The 12,776-nt window shown below is 55.0% G+C and overlaps 1 protein-coding gene across 1 annotated transcript in view; it reads left to right on the top strand.

Moving 5' to 3' along the window:
- The window catches only part of CDH23 (cadherin related 23), a 431,052-nt gene that overhangs the window by 395,972 nt on the left and 22,304 nt on the right, over window positions 1-12,776 (top strand). The window contains exons 40-47 of the mRNA XM_077125003.1: window positions 22-141; window positions 789-969; window positions 5,764-5,897; window positions 7,235-7,444; window positions 8,014-8,121; window positions 9,531-9,633; window positions 10,849-10,974; window positions 11,725-11,928. Of these exons, the coding sequence (XP_076981118.1) occupies window positions 22-141; window positions 789-969; window positions 5,764-5,897; window positions 7,235-7,444; window positions 8,014-8,121; window positions 9,531-9,633; window positions 10,849-10,974; window positions 11,725-11,928 (1,186 nt within the window). The remainder of the gene's footprint in view (window positions 1-21; window positions 142-788; window positions 970-5,763; window positions 5,898-7,234; window positions 7,445-8,013; window positions 8,122-9,530; window positions 9,634-10,848; window positions 10,975-11,724; window positions 11,929-12,776) is intronic.

The raw sequence follows: 12,776 nt of genomic DNA, 5'->3' as shown, positions 1-12,776 counted from the left end.
TCCTCTCTCTGTCTCCCCCAGGGCATCATCACTGCCACCAAGGAGCTGGACTACGAGGTCAGCCATGGCCGCTACACTCTGATCATCACCGCCACGGACCAGTGCCCCATCCTGTCCCATCGCCTCACCTCTACCACCACGGTGGGTGGGAGGAACATGGCCCCACCTAAGGGATGGGGGGAGGACCGGCTCAGAAAACTCTATGGTGGGGAGGAGGGTAGTAAAAGGTTGTGCAAACAGAGGAAATCCTTAAATCTGAGAGCTTTGGTCCCAGACTCCATGACTCACACAAACTTGCTGTGTGACTTTGAGGCAGTCACTGAATGTCTCTGTGTGGCTGACATATAAGACAGGTAATGATACCTGCCTTTCTCCCCTCATACCAACAGGGGTCCAAATCCCTGCTTCTCCACTTCCTAACCGTGTGACCCTGGGCGAGTCACTCAACCTCCCTGGGCTTCGATTTCCTTATCTGTGAAGGGGGACATAGTAAAAACTGCATTTCAAGGTGTGGGAAGAACAGAGACCATGTGAAGTGAGTGTAGCACAGCAACAAATAGCAGTTCGTGCAGCTTTGTTATTATTATGATCAGAATGCCCAGGGGAGGGCTCTGACAGGAACAGTGCAGCCGTGTGCATAGCTGAGAGGTCCTCCCTTGTCTACATCAGCCCCACGAGGCAGGATTATGGGGTCCAGTTAACAGATGAGGGTACTGAGGCCCGGAAGGGGCTGGGCCCAGCACCGGGCTGGCTGGAAGAGGCCCAGCTGAGCGCTCCCACCACCCCAGGTGCTTGTGAATGTGAATGACATCAATGACAACGTGCCCACCTTCCCCCGGGACTACGAGGGGCCTTTTGACGTCACTGAAGGCCAGCCGGGGCCCAGAGTGTGGACCTTCCTGGCCCATGACCAAGATTCAGGCCCCAACGGGCAGGTGGAGTACAGCATCGTGGACGGAGACCCTTTGGGTAAGTGGGCCTCAGCCAGGGGAGGGGGGCAGACATGATCAAAGGGCCTCGCCCCCCACTCAGGAGCAGGAGAAGAAAGGAGGTCTCGAAGCAGTCAGCCAAGGATGGGGAGTGCCAGGGTGAAGGCTGCTGTTCTAGGGTGCTCAGGGAAGGCCTGCCCAAGGAGATGGTGTTCTAGCAAAGGCCTGAAGGACAGGAGGAGTAGGTCACGTGCAGCTCTGGGTAAGGGCATCCCAGGGAGTAGAAACAGCAAATGCAAAGGCCCTGAGGTAGAAGCATGTTCATGGAGAAGCAAGAGAGCCCTTGTGGGTGGTGCGAAGTGGAGCCAGGAGAAGATGAGAAAGGGAGGAGGGGAGCGAGGTCCTGGGCCCAGATGCTGTTGCGCCTTGAGGACCTTTATGAGGACTTGGGCTTTTGGTCCAAGTGAAATGGGAGCCATAGAAGGGCTTTGAGCAGAGGAGGGGCTTGATCTGACTTAGGTTTTAAGAAGACCACCCTGCATCCTGTGCTGAGAACAGACTCTTGGGGTTGAGACATGGAAGCAGGGACACCAGGTAGGAGGCTGACGCGATCACCCAGGCTGCAGATGCTGCAGCTGGGACCAGGGCAGTGGCACCAGAGGTGGTGAGAGGTGGTCGGTGCTGGTATATTTCGAAGGCAGAGCCAACAGGATTTGCGGAATTTACTGACTGACAGGCTATGAGACATGCGGGAAAATCGAGAATGACTGTGATGGTGTGAGCAGCTGGGAAGTTGGCACTGCCACTAACACATGGAAGTCTGTGGCAGGAGCAGACTAAAAGGGAAAAGTGAGGAACTCCATTTCGGACAGGTTAAGATTGAGATGCCCAGGAGGGGTCGGGCACACACATTGGAGTTCAAGAGCGAGGTCAGGACTGGACTCAGCTGTTTGGGAGTGCTGCATAGGGATCAGACAGCACCAAGGAAGTAGACAGAGGTGAGGTCCAAAGATGGAACCTGGGCTAATCCACAATAAAGAGGTAAACAAAAAGACTTCTGTAGGGCCAGACTTGAACCTCTTCCACTCAGAGCTGTGACGGCTCACTGCTCAGACCTGTTATCCTTTCATGTCTCAAAAGTCTCCTTTCTGGCCAAGCACTGTATCTTCCTCTTCTAAAACCCACAGAACAAGGGGCTTTCTCTTATGCCATTTTCACAAGCACAGTGGTTCTGTTGTTTCATGAGAGTCCCTGCTTCTGTACAGGGGAATACCAAAGCCTGGCTGGGAGGTCGGCTGCTGGGTAGTGGCAGCTACCAGTGAGTTCCTTGATGGAACTCTGCACCCCAGCTTCCCGATACAGGGCTCACACCTGTACCCCAGCAAAGGGAAGACTGCTTCATGCCACAGGCCTTAAGTCATGAGCGAAACTTCCTAGGTTAAATCCACACATGGCCAGGGGTCCGCTGTAGGAACGTGGGCTCCAGAGTTGGCTCTAAAGTCTCCGGGAGACAGAGAGGCAGACTCCCTGAGGGAGGAGAGAGGCTAGGGAGTTTCCCCAGACTGATCCTGGGCTGGGGCTTCCTCCCCAGGAAGGAAGAGTTACTGCTTCCAGTCCAAAGATAACCCGGGAGTCACAGAGCACTCCCAGATTTCAAATTGCGAAAGAAAGGCCCAGAGAGTTGGAGATAAGGCAGTGGTATGGTGGAGTCGGGACATTCAGGTCGTGAGATCCGTTCTGCACACCTTTTCCCAACTTCAGGTTGGCTTCAAGATACCTATCGGTATCTTGAAAAACATCGAGTTGCTACAAATCAGCCCTTCTTTCCTGGAGAGCTAGTTTAGCAGCATACCGCTGGGTGAAGCAACATGCTCAAGGCCACTGGGCTTGAAGACCATCTTCCCACAGCTGGCCCTGAAGGGAATGCCTGTCAGTGGGAGACAACAGAGATAGTGGGCTCTTGCAAGCCCTGGTAAGCAGCGAGGAGGAGATCATGATCGAACAACAGCTGGGAAACAAGCCAAACTCATCTCCACCTCTTCCACCCAACCCCAGCCTTCTCAGGTCCCCCAGCTATCTGTCTCTTCCGGCCAGGCCCAGGCTTTGGAGCCCTCATCCTGCTTAAACCCTCTTTAGGATCCCCCAAGTGATGTCAAGAGCTGCCATGGAAGCAGAACTCATAAAGGAGACCAGATTTTCCTGAGATGAGCACAACCCCGTGGTGATAGCCCTTTATTGGCCTTATTTTCCAGATGAGAAAATCAAGGCTCAGCAATATGTCCAAGGGCACCCAGCATTGTGGTCAGGGTGCAGTCCTAGGTAGGGTGGAATCCAAAACCTGTGCTTTTAACCTCCTGCCCCTGGAAGGTATGGACCAGGTGGCTGTTCAGGCCCCTGGGCAAGCTGGAGAGGGAAGACAGTGTGAAGTTCAGGGCCTTTGGTCTGCCCACTCTGCCCATCTTCGAGCTGACTTTTTGGGAGTTGAGCCTGGGCCAGTGCCCCTCAGGCCCACCTCCCCTGAGCCTTCAGGAATGCCTTCCCTTGTGTTCCGGTTTGCTAGCTGCCGGAATGCAATATACTAGAAATGGAATGGCTTTTAAAAAGGGAAATTTAATAAAGTTCTATGGCTGAGAAAATGTCCCAATTAAAACAAGTCTATAGAAATGTCCAATCTAAGGCATCCAGGGAATAATACCTCGGCTCAAGAAGGCCGATGAAGTTCAGGGTTTCTCTCTCAAGTGGAAGGGCACATGGCGAACACAGTCAGGGTTTCTCTCTCAGCTGGAAGGCACATGGCGAACACGGCGTCATCTGCTAGCTTCCTCTCCAGCTCCCCAAGAGGCGTTTTCCTTCTTCATCCTCAAAGGTCCTGGCTGGCGGACTCTGTGTCGCGGTGCTGTGGCATTCTCTGTTGTGGCTCTCTCATGGCTCTGTCATTCTTTTTCTGCTCTCTCTGAATTTCTCTTTTATAGGATTCCAGAAAAGTAATCAAGACCCACTAGAATGGGTGGAGACACATCTCCACCTAATCCAGATTAACAACCACTCTTGATTGAGTCACATCTCCAGGGGGATGACCTGATTAAAGTTTGAAACATACAGTACTGAATAAAGATTAGAAGAAACAGCTGCCTTTACAAAATGGGATTAGGATTAAAACGTGGCTTTTCTAGGGTACATACATCCTCTCAAACCAGCACACCTTCTTTCAAGGGGTGGCAGTGTTGTCTCCCCCTGGCTTTGGGGAAAAGGTATGATGCCATCTGTCCACACATGGCCAGGGGATGAAACTGGGCTGAGAAACCCCTAGAAAGGAAATCCCTAGGTCTTTGGAGACCTTGGAGCTGCAGGCTCAGGAAATCCTGCTTCAAGCCGCTTCCACCCCTCTAGGTAGGGCAGAGGCCTAGGAGCCAAAGTGCTGGTGGGGAAGCCCAGCTGCAGTTAGGACTCAGGGGAGCTGTTTTGTAAATCAGAGTGGTAGGACCTGTGGGTAGGGAGTAGGGAGGTTGGATGCGAATAGGCAGGTAGAGAAGAGTTGAGGGGAGGGGAGGGTGGAGAGCCTGGGCCCCTGGCCTTGCCCTGCCTCTTTTGTGTCCTTGGGCAGGTCAGTGCTTCATTCAGGGCTTCATTTTCCCCAAGTGTCAAAAGGAGACGTGAAGAGAGTAATTTCCTCCCTGTTCCTGGTTCCCGGGGGAGGACAGAGAGGGTTCTCCCGGGTGGGTAGGTAGCCCCTTTTTCCTCGGGCTTCCCCCACATCCCTTCTTCCCCTCCCCTCCTCTTTCTTCTTGCCTGAGCCTCATCCCCTGACCTCTCCACTCCCACTGGGCTCCCACTTACTCCCCTGGTTTCCTTTCCCTCTGCCACTTCCCCTCACTCCCTCTCATTCTCATCTCTGCCACCCTTGTCAACCCTGGTGGTGTTCTCTAGAGAGAACACGTGACGAAGAAGGTTCCAGTCCTGACTCGGTCATTAACTTCCTGTGAGAGCCCTTTTCGGGACGCTGGTTTTGTCTTCTCCGTATGGACTGAGATGGTCTCTGAGGTCCCTTCCAGCTCAGTCAGAGAATCCAAGGTTCTTGTTCTCAGACATTTCCAGACGGCTGGCCCCTTTGCCAGGGCAGGACAAACACTGCAGCCAAAGGGCCCCTGAGAGTTCTCAGAAATGCCGAGGAAAAGGAGTCAGCTTCAGGCCAAGGCATGGCCCACAGGCCTGGGGGAACCCTATCTGCACCCCAAATGTGGCTCACCCTATGAGATGACTGGAGGACTGTCAGGAGCTGCCTGCCCCTCCATCCTGCCCCAGGGCCGGCCAGCTCCCCGTTTCCAAGGCATTCCTTCCTGTTAGGCTTTGCCCTTTCCCAATATCCTTTTTAACAGGACCTGATATTCGAGAGGGACTGCCCATTCAAAGTACCTTATACCTTCCTTAATCAATTTCTGCCCAAAAGTGGCTGGAAAGAGGATACTTACATAGAAAGGGATCCCTGACTTTTTCAACTCAACCATCTCACCCAGGGTCAGCTGCTGGTCTGCCCGTTTTACAGATGGGCGCCCAGGCGCAGGACAGAAGCCCACGGGCCACGCGGCCTCCAGGGGCAGCCTCAGGCCCACACCCACCGCACCCCTAGCAGCCCCCGGCCCCTCTTGCTCCTGCACCTCCCAGTCCTCGATAGGTCCCATGAGGATGTGAACCTGGGGTCACTGGAGGACCCACACCCCAGCTCTGCCCGTTCCCCAGCAAGTACGGCTTGCCAGAGCAAGCAGGGAGAGGCCCGGGAGCTCCGCAGCTTGTGACCATTCCCAGCTAACGCGACTGTCCCCTGGGCCGCACCCAGGGGAGTTTCTGATCTCTCCCGTGGAGGGTGTGCTGCGGGTCCGGAAGGATGTGGAGCTGGACCGGGAGACCACTGCCTTCTACAATCTGACCATCTGCGCTCGCGATCGGGGCGTGCCCCCGCTCAGCTCCACGGTGAGCCTGCCCCCCCCACCCCCCAACTCTGCTGGCTTTACCGCCCTGCACCCCACACTCTCCACGCAGACTCCACTGCTGGCCCGGACGTGTGTCCTGTATATGCGGCCGCCCTCGTGCCCAGAGAGGACGCAGGTTGTTCTGCAGCCAGTCCAGGCCCTCAGGGCCCCTAGCAGACCCCGGGAGCCTCTGGGGCTCAGCTCACGGCCGCCGTGCTCCTCGGAGGCCCCGACGTCGCCGGAGAGGCGTCCTTTCCAGCCAGGCCTCTGCACCTAGTCCCGGCCCAGTTGTTTGCCCGTCTCCACCCTTCCCTTTGCCCGGCCTCTGCCTCTTGACCTTTCCTGCTACCATCTTTATTCCCATTTCATCCTCTCTTGCTTTTCTTTTTATTATTTTTATATTTTGTAATATCTTTATTGAGAACTATCCACACGCATACAGTCCAATCATATTATACAGTCAGTGACTCACAATATCATCACATAGTTGTGTATTCTTCCCCATGACCATTTTTGAAGCTTTGCCTCACTCCAGAAAAAGAAATAAAAAGAAAAACTCATACATACCATACCTCTTATGCCTCCTTCTCATTGACCCACTAGGATTTCAGTCTACCCAGTTTTTACCCCTTATTCCTCCCCTATTATCTATTTATTTTTTTACTCATCTCTCCATACCCTGGATAAAGGAAGCATCCGCCAGAAGGTTTTCACAAATGGTCACGCTTTGTAAAAGTTATATAGTTACACAATTGTCTTCAAGAATCAGTGCTACTGGAACACAGCTCAACAGTTGCAGGCACTTCCCTCCAGCCACTTCAGTATACCATGAACGAAAAAGGGGATCTGTAAATAATGTGTAAGAATAACCTCCAGGGTAACCTCTCGATTCTGGAATCTCTCAGCCACTGACACTTTATTTTGTCTCATTTCTCTCTTCCCACTTTTGGTCAAGAAGGCGATCCCTTGATGCTGGGTCCCGGCTCATCCCCGGGAGTCAGATTCCACATTGCCAGGGAGATGTGCACCCCTGGGAGTCATGTGGGGGGGGGGGGGGAAGGCAGTGAGCTCACCTGCCAGGCTGGCTTGGAAAGAGGGAGTCTTTTGCCTTTTTTATTGCCATTTTCTTCATCTTCATCTTCCTCTTTCTCTTCGTTCTCCACGCTCAACTCTACCTCTTCTCTTTCAATCCCCTTCCCTTTGCCGTCCTGTTCCATCTCATCCATCATCACCTCCTTTCCTAATTTTGCCGCATGTCCACCACCGCCTTCTCCTCCCTCTCCCCCGCGCCCTCCCTCTCCCCTTGTGCCCCTCCCCCCTCCTGTTCCGACTGCCCAGATGCTGGTGGGGGTCCGGGTGTTGGACATCAACGACAACGACCCTGTGCTGCTCAACCTGCCCATGAATGTCACCATCAGCGAAAGCAGCCCCGTGTCCAGCTTCGTCACCCGTGTCCTGGCCAGTGACGCTGACAGTGGCTGCAACGCCCTCCTTACCTTCAACATCACTGCGGGCAACCGCGACTGGGCCTTCTTCATCAATGCCACGGTAGGGCCACGATGGACCCCTGGGAGGCCTACTGGGGGGTTTCCTGAAGGAGAGGACCCTGCACTAGAAGCTTTCTTCTGCCACTCTCTGGGCTCCTTCTGCTTCCATTTTCTCACCAGGCATCTCCCCTCCAGGGGGACAAGGGAGCCTGTGTGGAAGCATGGACTCTCGGATTCCCCAGCTGAGCCATCTTTGGGGCGCACCCAGAGCCACCCCTGCCTCCCTGTCACTCCCGAGGCTTGTCATGGGCAGAGATGGTGCCACTTGGTTGGTTTGTAACCAGGTGACCTGGGAAGTCCTCACTTGGCCTTTTGGAGTGTGGCCAAGCTGCCAACCCATGGTCATCAGAGGGCACATCCCAGAGCCAGTAAGGCCTGGGCAACAGTGGGTCCCTGCCATCCTGGCAAGACCTACTTGTCCATTCTTGGCCTTTGAGACCCTATCTTTGGCAATTAGGGGATGCATGTACAGCACCCTGGAGCTGTAGGTGGAGCACTTGGGCATCTGCAGGTCGGAGCCCAAAGTGGGGAGCAGGTCACCACACGGCTCACCAGCCTGGTACACTCCAGACAGGGATTGTCACTGTGAACCGGCCCTTGGACCGTGAGCGGATCCCGGAGTACAAGCTGACTGTTTCTGTGAAGGACAACCCGGAGAACCCACGCATAGCCAGGAGGGTGAGGCTGGAGGGCCCAGGGGGAGCAATAAAACATCACCCCTCTAGGGCAGCACTGTGGCCCCAATGTTGCATGCACAGGCTTTGGTGTCAGCATGCGCTAGGTTCAAACCCCAATTCTACATGTCACTAGGGGTATGGCTCTGGAAAGTTGATTTCTCCCAGCCTCCATTTTCTCTTCTGCAAAATGAAGCTAACTTCTACTCCAAAGTTGTGGAGCAGATTGAAGGAGCCAATTTATATGAAATTTTCTGCAATGTCCCTGGCACACAGCAAACACTCCATAAATGCCAACTATTGTTATCCTTTCACAATCCCCAATACCTGGGCACATGCCTCAGTTATGTTGCATGTGGGCATGCACTCACAAATATATACCCTAAGGTCCCAAAACGACTGCACGCTCCGGTGGCCTCCCCTCAAATGCCGAAGATGCTGACTCCTTTATAATGAGGAAGTGGGTATTGCAAAGCAGACAGGCCCTTTGGGGGTGGGGGGTCAGCTCTCTCTCTGCAGCCCATGAGGTTTGGGGCCAGCAGTCCTTGTCCTTGGACTTTTCTCAGTGCTGCTCCTGTGTGACTCAGCCGAAACACTGTCCTTCTTGGGCCTCAGTTTTCCCATTTCTATAGCCAGAGAATTCAGGCCGCAGGTACCCATAAGCCACTTGCCTCTCTCATTCTGCACACTTTTCCCTTCCTTCCTGCTCTCACTTCCCACCCCCTTTTTTTCCCCTCCGCTTTTTTCTGTCTTGCTCTCATTTTCCCCTTCCTTTGCCTCTGCTTTAGGAGGGGCCCAAATCATCCTGGGAAGCAGCAGCACTGAGTGGGGGAATCGGGAGACTTGGCTTCTAGCCCCCATTCTGCCACATGGCTTTGAAAAGTTGCTCCCCCCACCACCCCTACCCCAGACCTTGGTTTTCTCATGCCTAAAATGGAGATGAGAAATATGGACATGATTTCAAAGGCATGAAGTTCAGCACTGGAGTGAAAGTTTGGCCTGAGCTCTGAAAGGGGCATCAGGTGGGCCTCCAAGGTCTGCAAAGCAAGACTTATCTTCCCGTCTCCTTAACACCAGGGGTGTGATTAGATAGCCGTCACATCCACTGCCTCCTGTGAACCTCACAACACCTCTGGAAGAGGTGAAGGGAGACCTAGGCAGGAGGGAGGGCTTGCAGAGACCACCCAGCTAGCAGAGCAGGAACTGAGCTCAGCTCTCCAGAGCCCTGGTTCCGGCTTTTGGATCATCCCCCTCTCAGCCCTTCCTCCCCCCTCCCTCCCAAGTCCTCCTCTTCCTACCCACCCCCCAGCCTTCCTCCCCACCCCTGCACCACCCACCCCCCCAGCCCTCCCCCAACAGGGGCAGGTTGCCAGAACAGCGTCTACAATCTGCCTCCCTTCTTACTGCCCACAGGATTTTGACTTGCTGCTGGTCTTTCTTGCGGATGAGAATGACAACCACCCCCTCTTTACCGAGAGCACCTACCAGGCGGAGGTGATGGAGAACTCGCCTGCTGGTAGGTGCTGGGCCTGCCCAGGAACCCCTGCCTCACTCGGGTGCCTGAGGAGCACCAGTGGGGGCCCAGCCTCATCATGTGGCTGAACACAGACCCCTGTGGGTGCAGAAGGGGGCTGGGAGGGGGTGAGAGGCACCGTTCTGAGGTGGGCCAAGCCTTCCAGGTCTCTTAGGGGCCACCAGAGAGGCCATGGACCTGGCTGGAAGAGACAGCTGTGGTCGTTGGTCCCCAAGGAGGTCAGGACCCCTGCTCCCTCCCCCGTGGGAGGGCAGCTCACCCTGGAGGCTTCTGGAAGCACCTCTGAGAGCATTTGGCTATCATCAGAGATAGGGAGTCAGGGGCCCCTGGGTAGGCTAGTGTAGCTCTTTCCTCACACATATACACTGGTCAGTCCCACCTCCTTTCAAAGGGACAGAGTCTTTTCTTTAATGCCCCCCAGACAGTGGCCCCCTCCACAGCCCCCATCCCCTGGAGCTTGGATTCCGGGCCAGAGAGATGAGACTCCTGGTCTCTGGCTGGGCATCCCCTCTGCATGAATTCGATTCCTAAACCTTGCCCTTGTCCATGCGCATACATGTGCCAGTGCGTGCCCACCTCACGGCAAGCGCATATGCTCACACGCGTGCACAGACACACCTAAGCCCGTGGGTGCCCACGCTATGCACTCATGTGCAAATGTGCCCGCCTGCAGAGGGATACTAGTGCCCAGCCAGGCGAAGCCCACACCTGTGAGTGTGCCCCCGGGCATGCGTGTGCCGCATGTACAAGGAGTCCCGCACACACGTGTGTGTTCCTAGTCATGAAGAGGCAGACACCTGTAGCTAGAGCGTGGTGTCCTCACGTGTGTGGACAGACTGGGCTGGGTGTGCATAGCCAGACAGGACCCCGGCGCGGGCAGGGGAGGTCAGGGAGCCCCAGACCCTCCCGCGGAGCGGCCCGCCTCAAAGGCTGCTGGGAAGGCAGGCGTGGCTCCGGGCGGGCCAGAGGGGCTTGCTCACCACTCTCGTGTTTTCTCCCCAGCAGGGCTTTGAGGCCGCTCCCCAGGCGTCTGCGTTCAGTCTGCCAAGGCTGCCGCAGGCCCGCCCCCGGGGCCTCCCTCCCCGCCCTCGCCTCCCTCCCTCTCATCCATCGTCAGCCATGGCTCACCGGGCTGGGGCGGGGGGCGGGGGGGGGGCCTGGGGCGGCCCTGCGGTGACCCCTCTCCGCCCTGGCCAGGGACCCCCCTCGTGGTGCTCAACGGGCCGATCCTGGCCCTGGATGCAGATCTCGACGTCTACGCCGTGGTCACCTACCACCTGCTGGGCACCCAGAGCGGCCTCTTCGACATTGACAACAGCACCGGTGAGGCCACTGCACCAGCCTGACCCCCAGCTTGGCTCCGAGTGTCCCCCAGGACCCGCTGCCGCACAGCTGGGTCCAGGCTCTCCATGGAACACGTGGCCCAGAGACCCCATTTCTCACTGCCCAGAGCCCCCAGCTAGCTGGCAGTTGGATTAGGACACCCAGGGGAGACAGGCAGGAAAACATGGGGGGAGAATTGGAGAGGCCTGATGTGCACAAACCTCAGCCTGGGCAGAGAGCACCCCCACCCCCACCCCAATCCCTCTGTCTCCCCATACACAGGCCAGAAACTTGGGCCCCTAGTCAGCCAGAAGCAGCCAAAGCAACTTTCCTGTTCTGAGACCAGACCCAGAGTTCCCCAGAGACCACCTCACGTCAGTCTGGTCCTGGGCAGGAGGCCGATTGGTGGCAGGTACCAGGAGCCAAGGCTGCATTAGCCCAGTGCTCAGTGGAGCCGGGAAATGCTCTGCCCTGAGTCACATCCCAGGCAGGACTCTCAAGGACTGCAGGGGGTACCTGGGGAGGGAAGACCCCAGGAGATGCAGTGGCTGCAGAGTGCCTGACACAGGGACCCCTTGTTAAATACTGGCTGTCCAACCTTAGGACAAGGTGTATTGCTTCCTCTGCTCCTCTTTCATCTCTTTCCCCACTGTGTCCCTGTCTTTCCCTGTCCCCACTCTGTTGGCTTTTATCCTGTGGCTCCACCGCCACCACCTTTGTGTCCCCCCGGCTGGTGGCACTGGGTGCCAGGTGTGGTGACAGTGAAGTCAGGTGTCGTCCTTGACCGGGAGGCCTTCTCGCCCCCTGTCCTGGAGCTGCTGCTGCTGGCTGAGGACATCGGGCTGCTCAATGGCACAGCTGGCCTGCTTGTCACCATCCTGGACGACAATGACAACCGGCCCACATTTAGCCCTGCTGCCCTCACCATCCACCTGCTGGAGAACTGCCCACCAGGTAAGCAGGGGGCAGGCCCCCCAGGCAGGCGCTGGTAGTGGCTGGTCGGGATCGGCGCAGAATTCGTGCTGTGGTGGGGCGACAGACGGGCAGCAGGGCACCGCGGGGAGAGCACTGGACTGGAAGTCAGGAGGCCGGGGTCTGCCCCTCACCCCCTCCCCTGATTCTGCATCTTGCCTTTAAAATGAGATCAAGATATGTTCCATCTGTGTTCCTGGGCGGGAAGACTGCCTATTTAAAAGTTAATGTGATTCCCATCAAAATCAGAATATGACTTGGCAGTAACTTTGATTGGTTCTAAGATCATTTTCTGGAAGCCTAAGAAAACTTGGAAAAAAAGTATAATAAAGACAGATTTACCTTACCAGGTATTTAAACATATTACAAAACTACAATATCTAAAACCATGTGGTAAGAGTACAAGACTCTAGGGCAAAGTAGGCCAGAAACAGATGCTGGTAAATTAGAGAATATAATGTCATGTGATTAAAAAAAAATAGTGAGGGCGGTGCAATGGTGACTCAGTGGCAGAATTCTCGCCTGCCATGCCAGAGACCTGGGTTCGATTCCCAGAGCCTGCCCTCGCCAAAAAAGTAAAATAAAAAACAATAATGAAACCATGAAGAAAACTGGTTGTTCAGTATACAAAACATTTAATATTTTATATTTTGTATAGAGTCTTAGCCCCTATCAGACACCGAAATAAAACCCAGATGCATTATAAAGAAATGCAAGAGTGGAAAATGTTAGAAATAAAAGAAGAAAATTTACATGAATATCTGATTTTTCTGGACACGAACGTTTTAAGTATAAAATGAATAGAAACATAAAGGTAAAAATATTAAATT

Source organism: Tamandua tetradactyla, chromosome 13, assembly GCF_023851605.1.
Source record: "Tamandua tetradactyla isolate mTamTet1 chromosome 13, mTamTet1.pri, whole genome shotgun sequence".
Lineage (NCBI taxonomy): Eukaryota > Metazoa > Chordata > Mammalia > Pilosa > Myrmecophagidae > Tamandua > Tamandua tetradactyla.
Note: the sequence above shows the minus strand (reverse complement) of the source record. Positions and strands in the feature narration are given on the sequence as shown.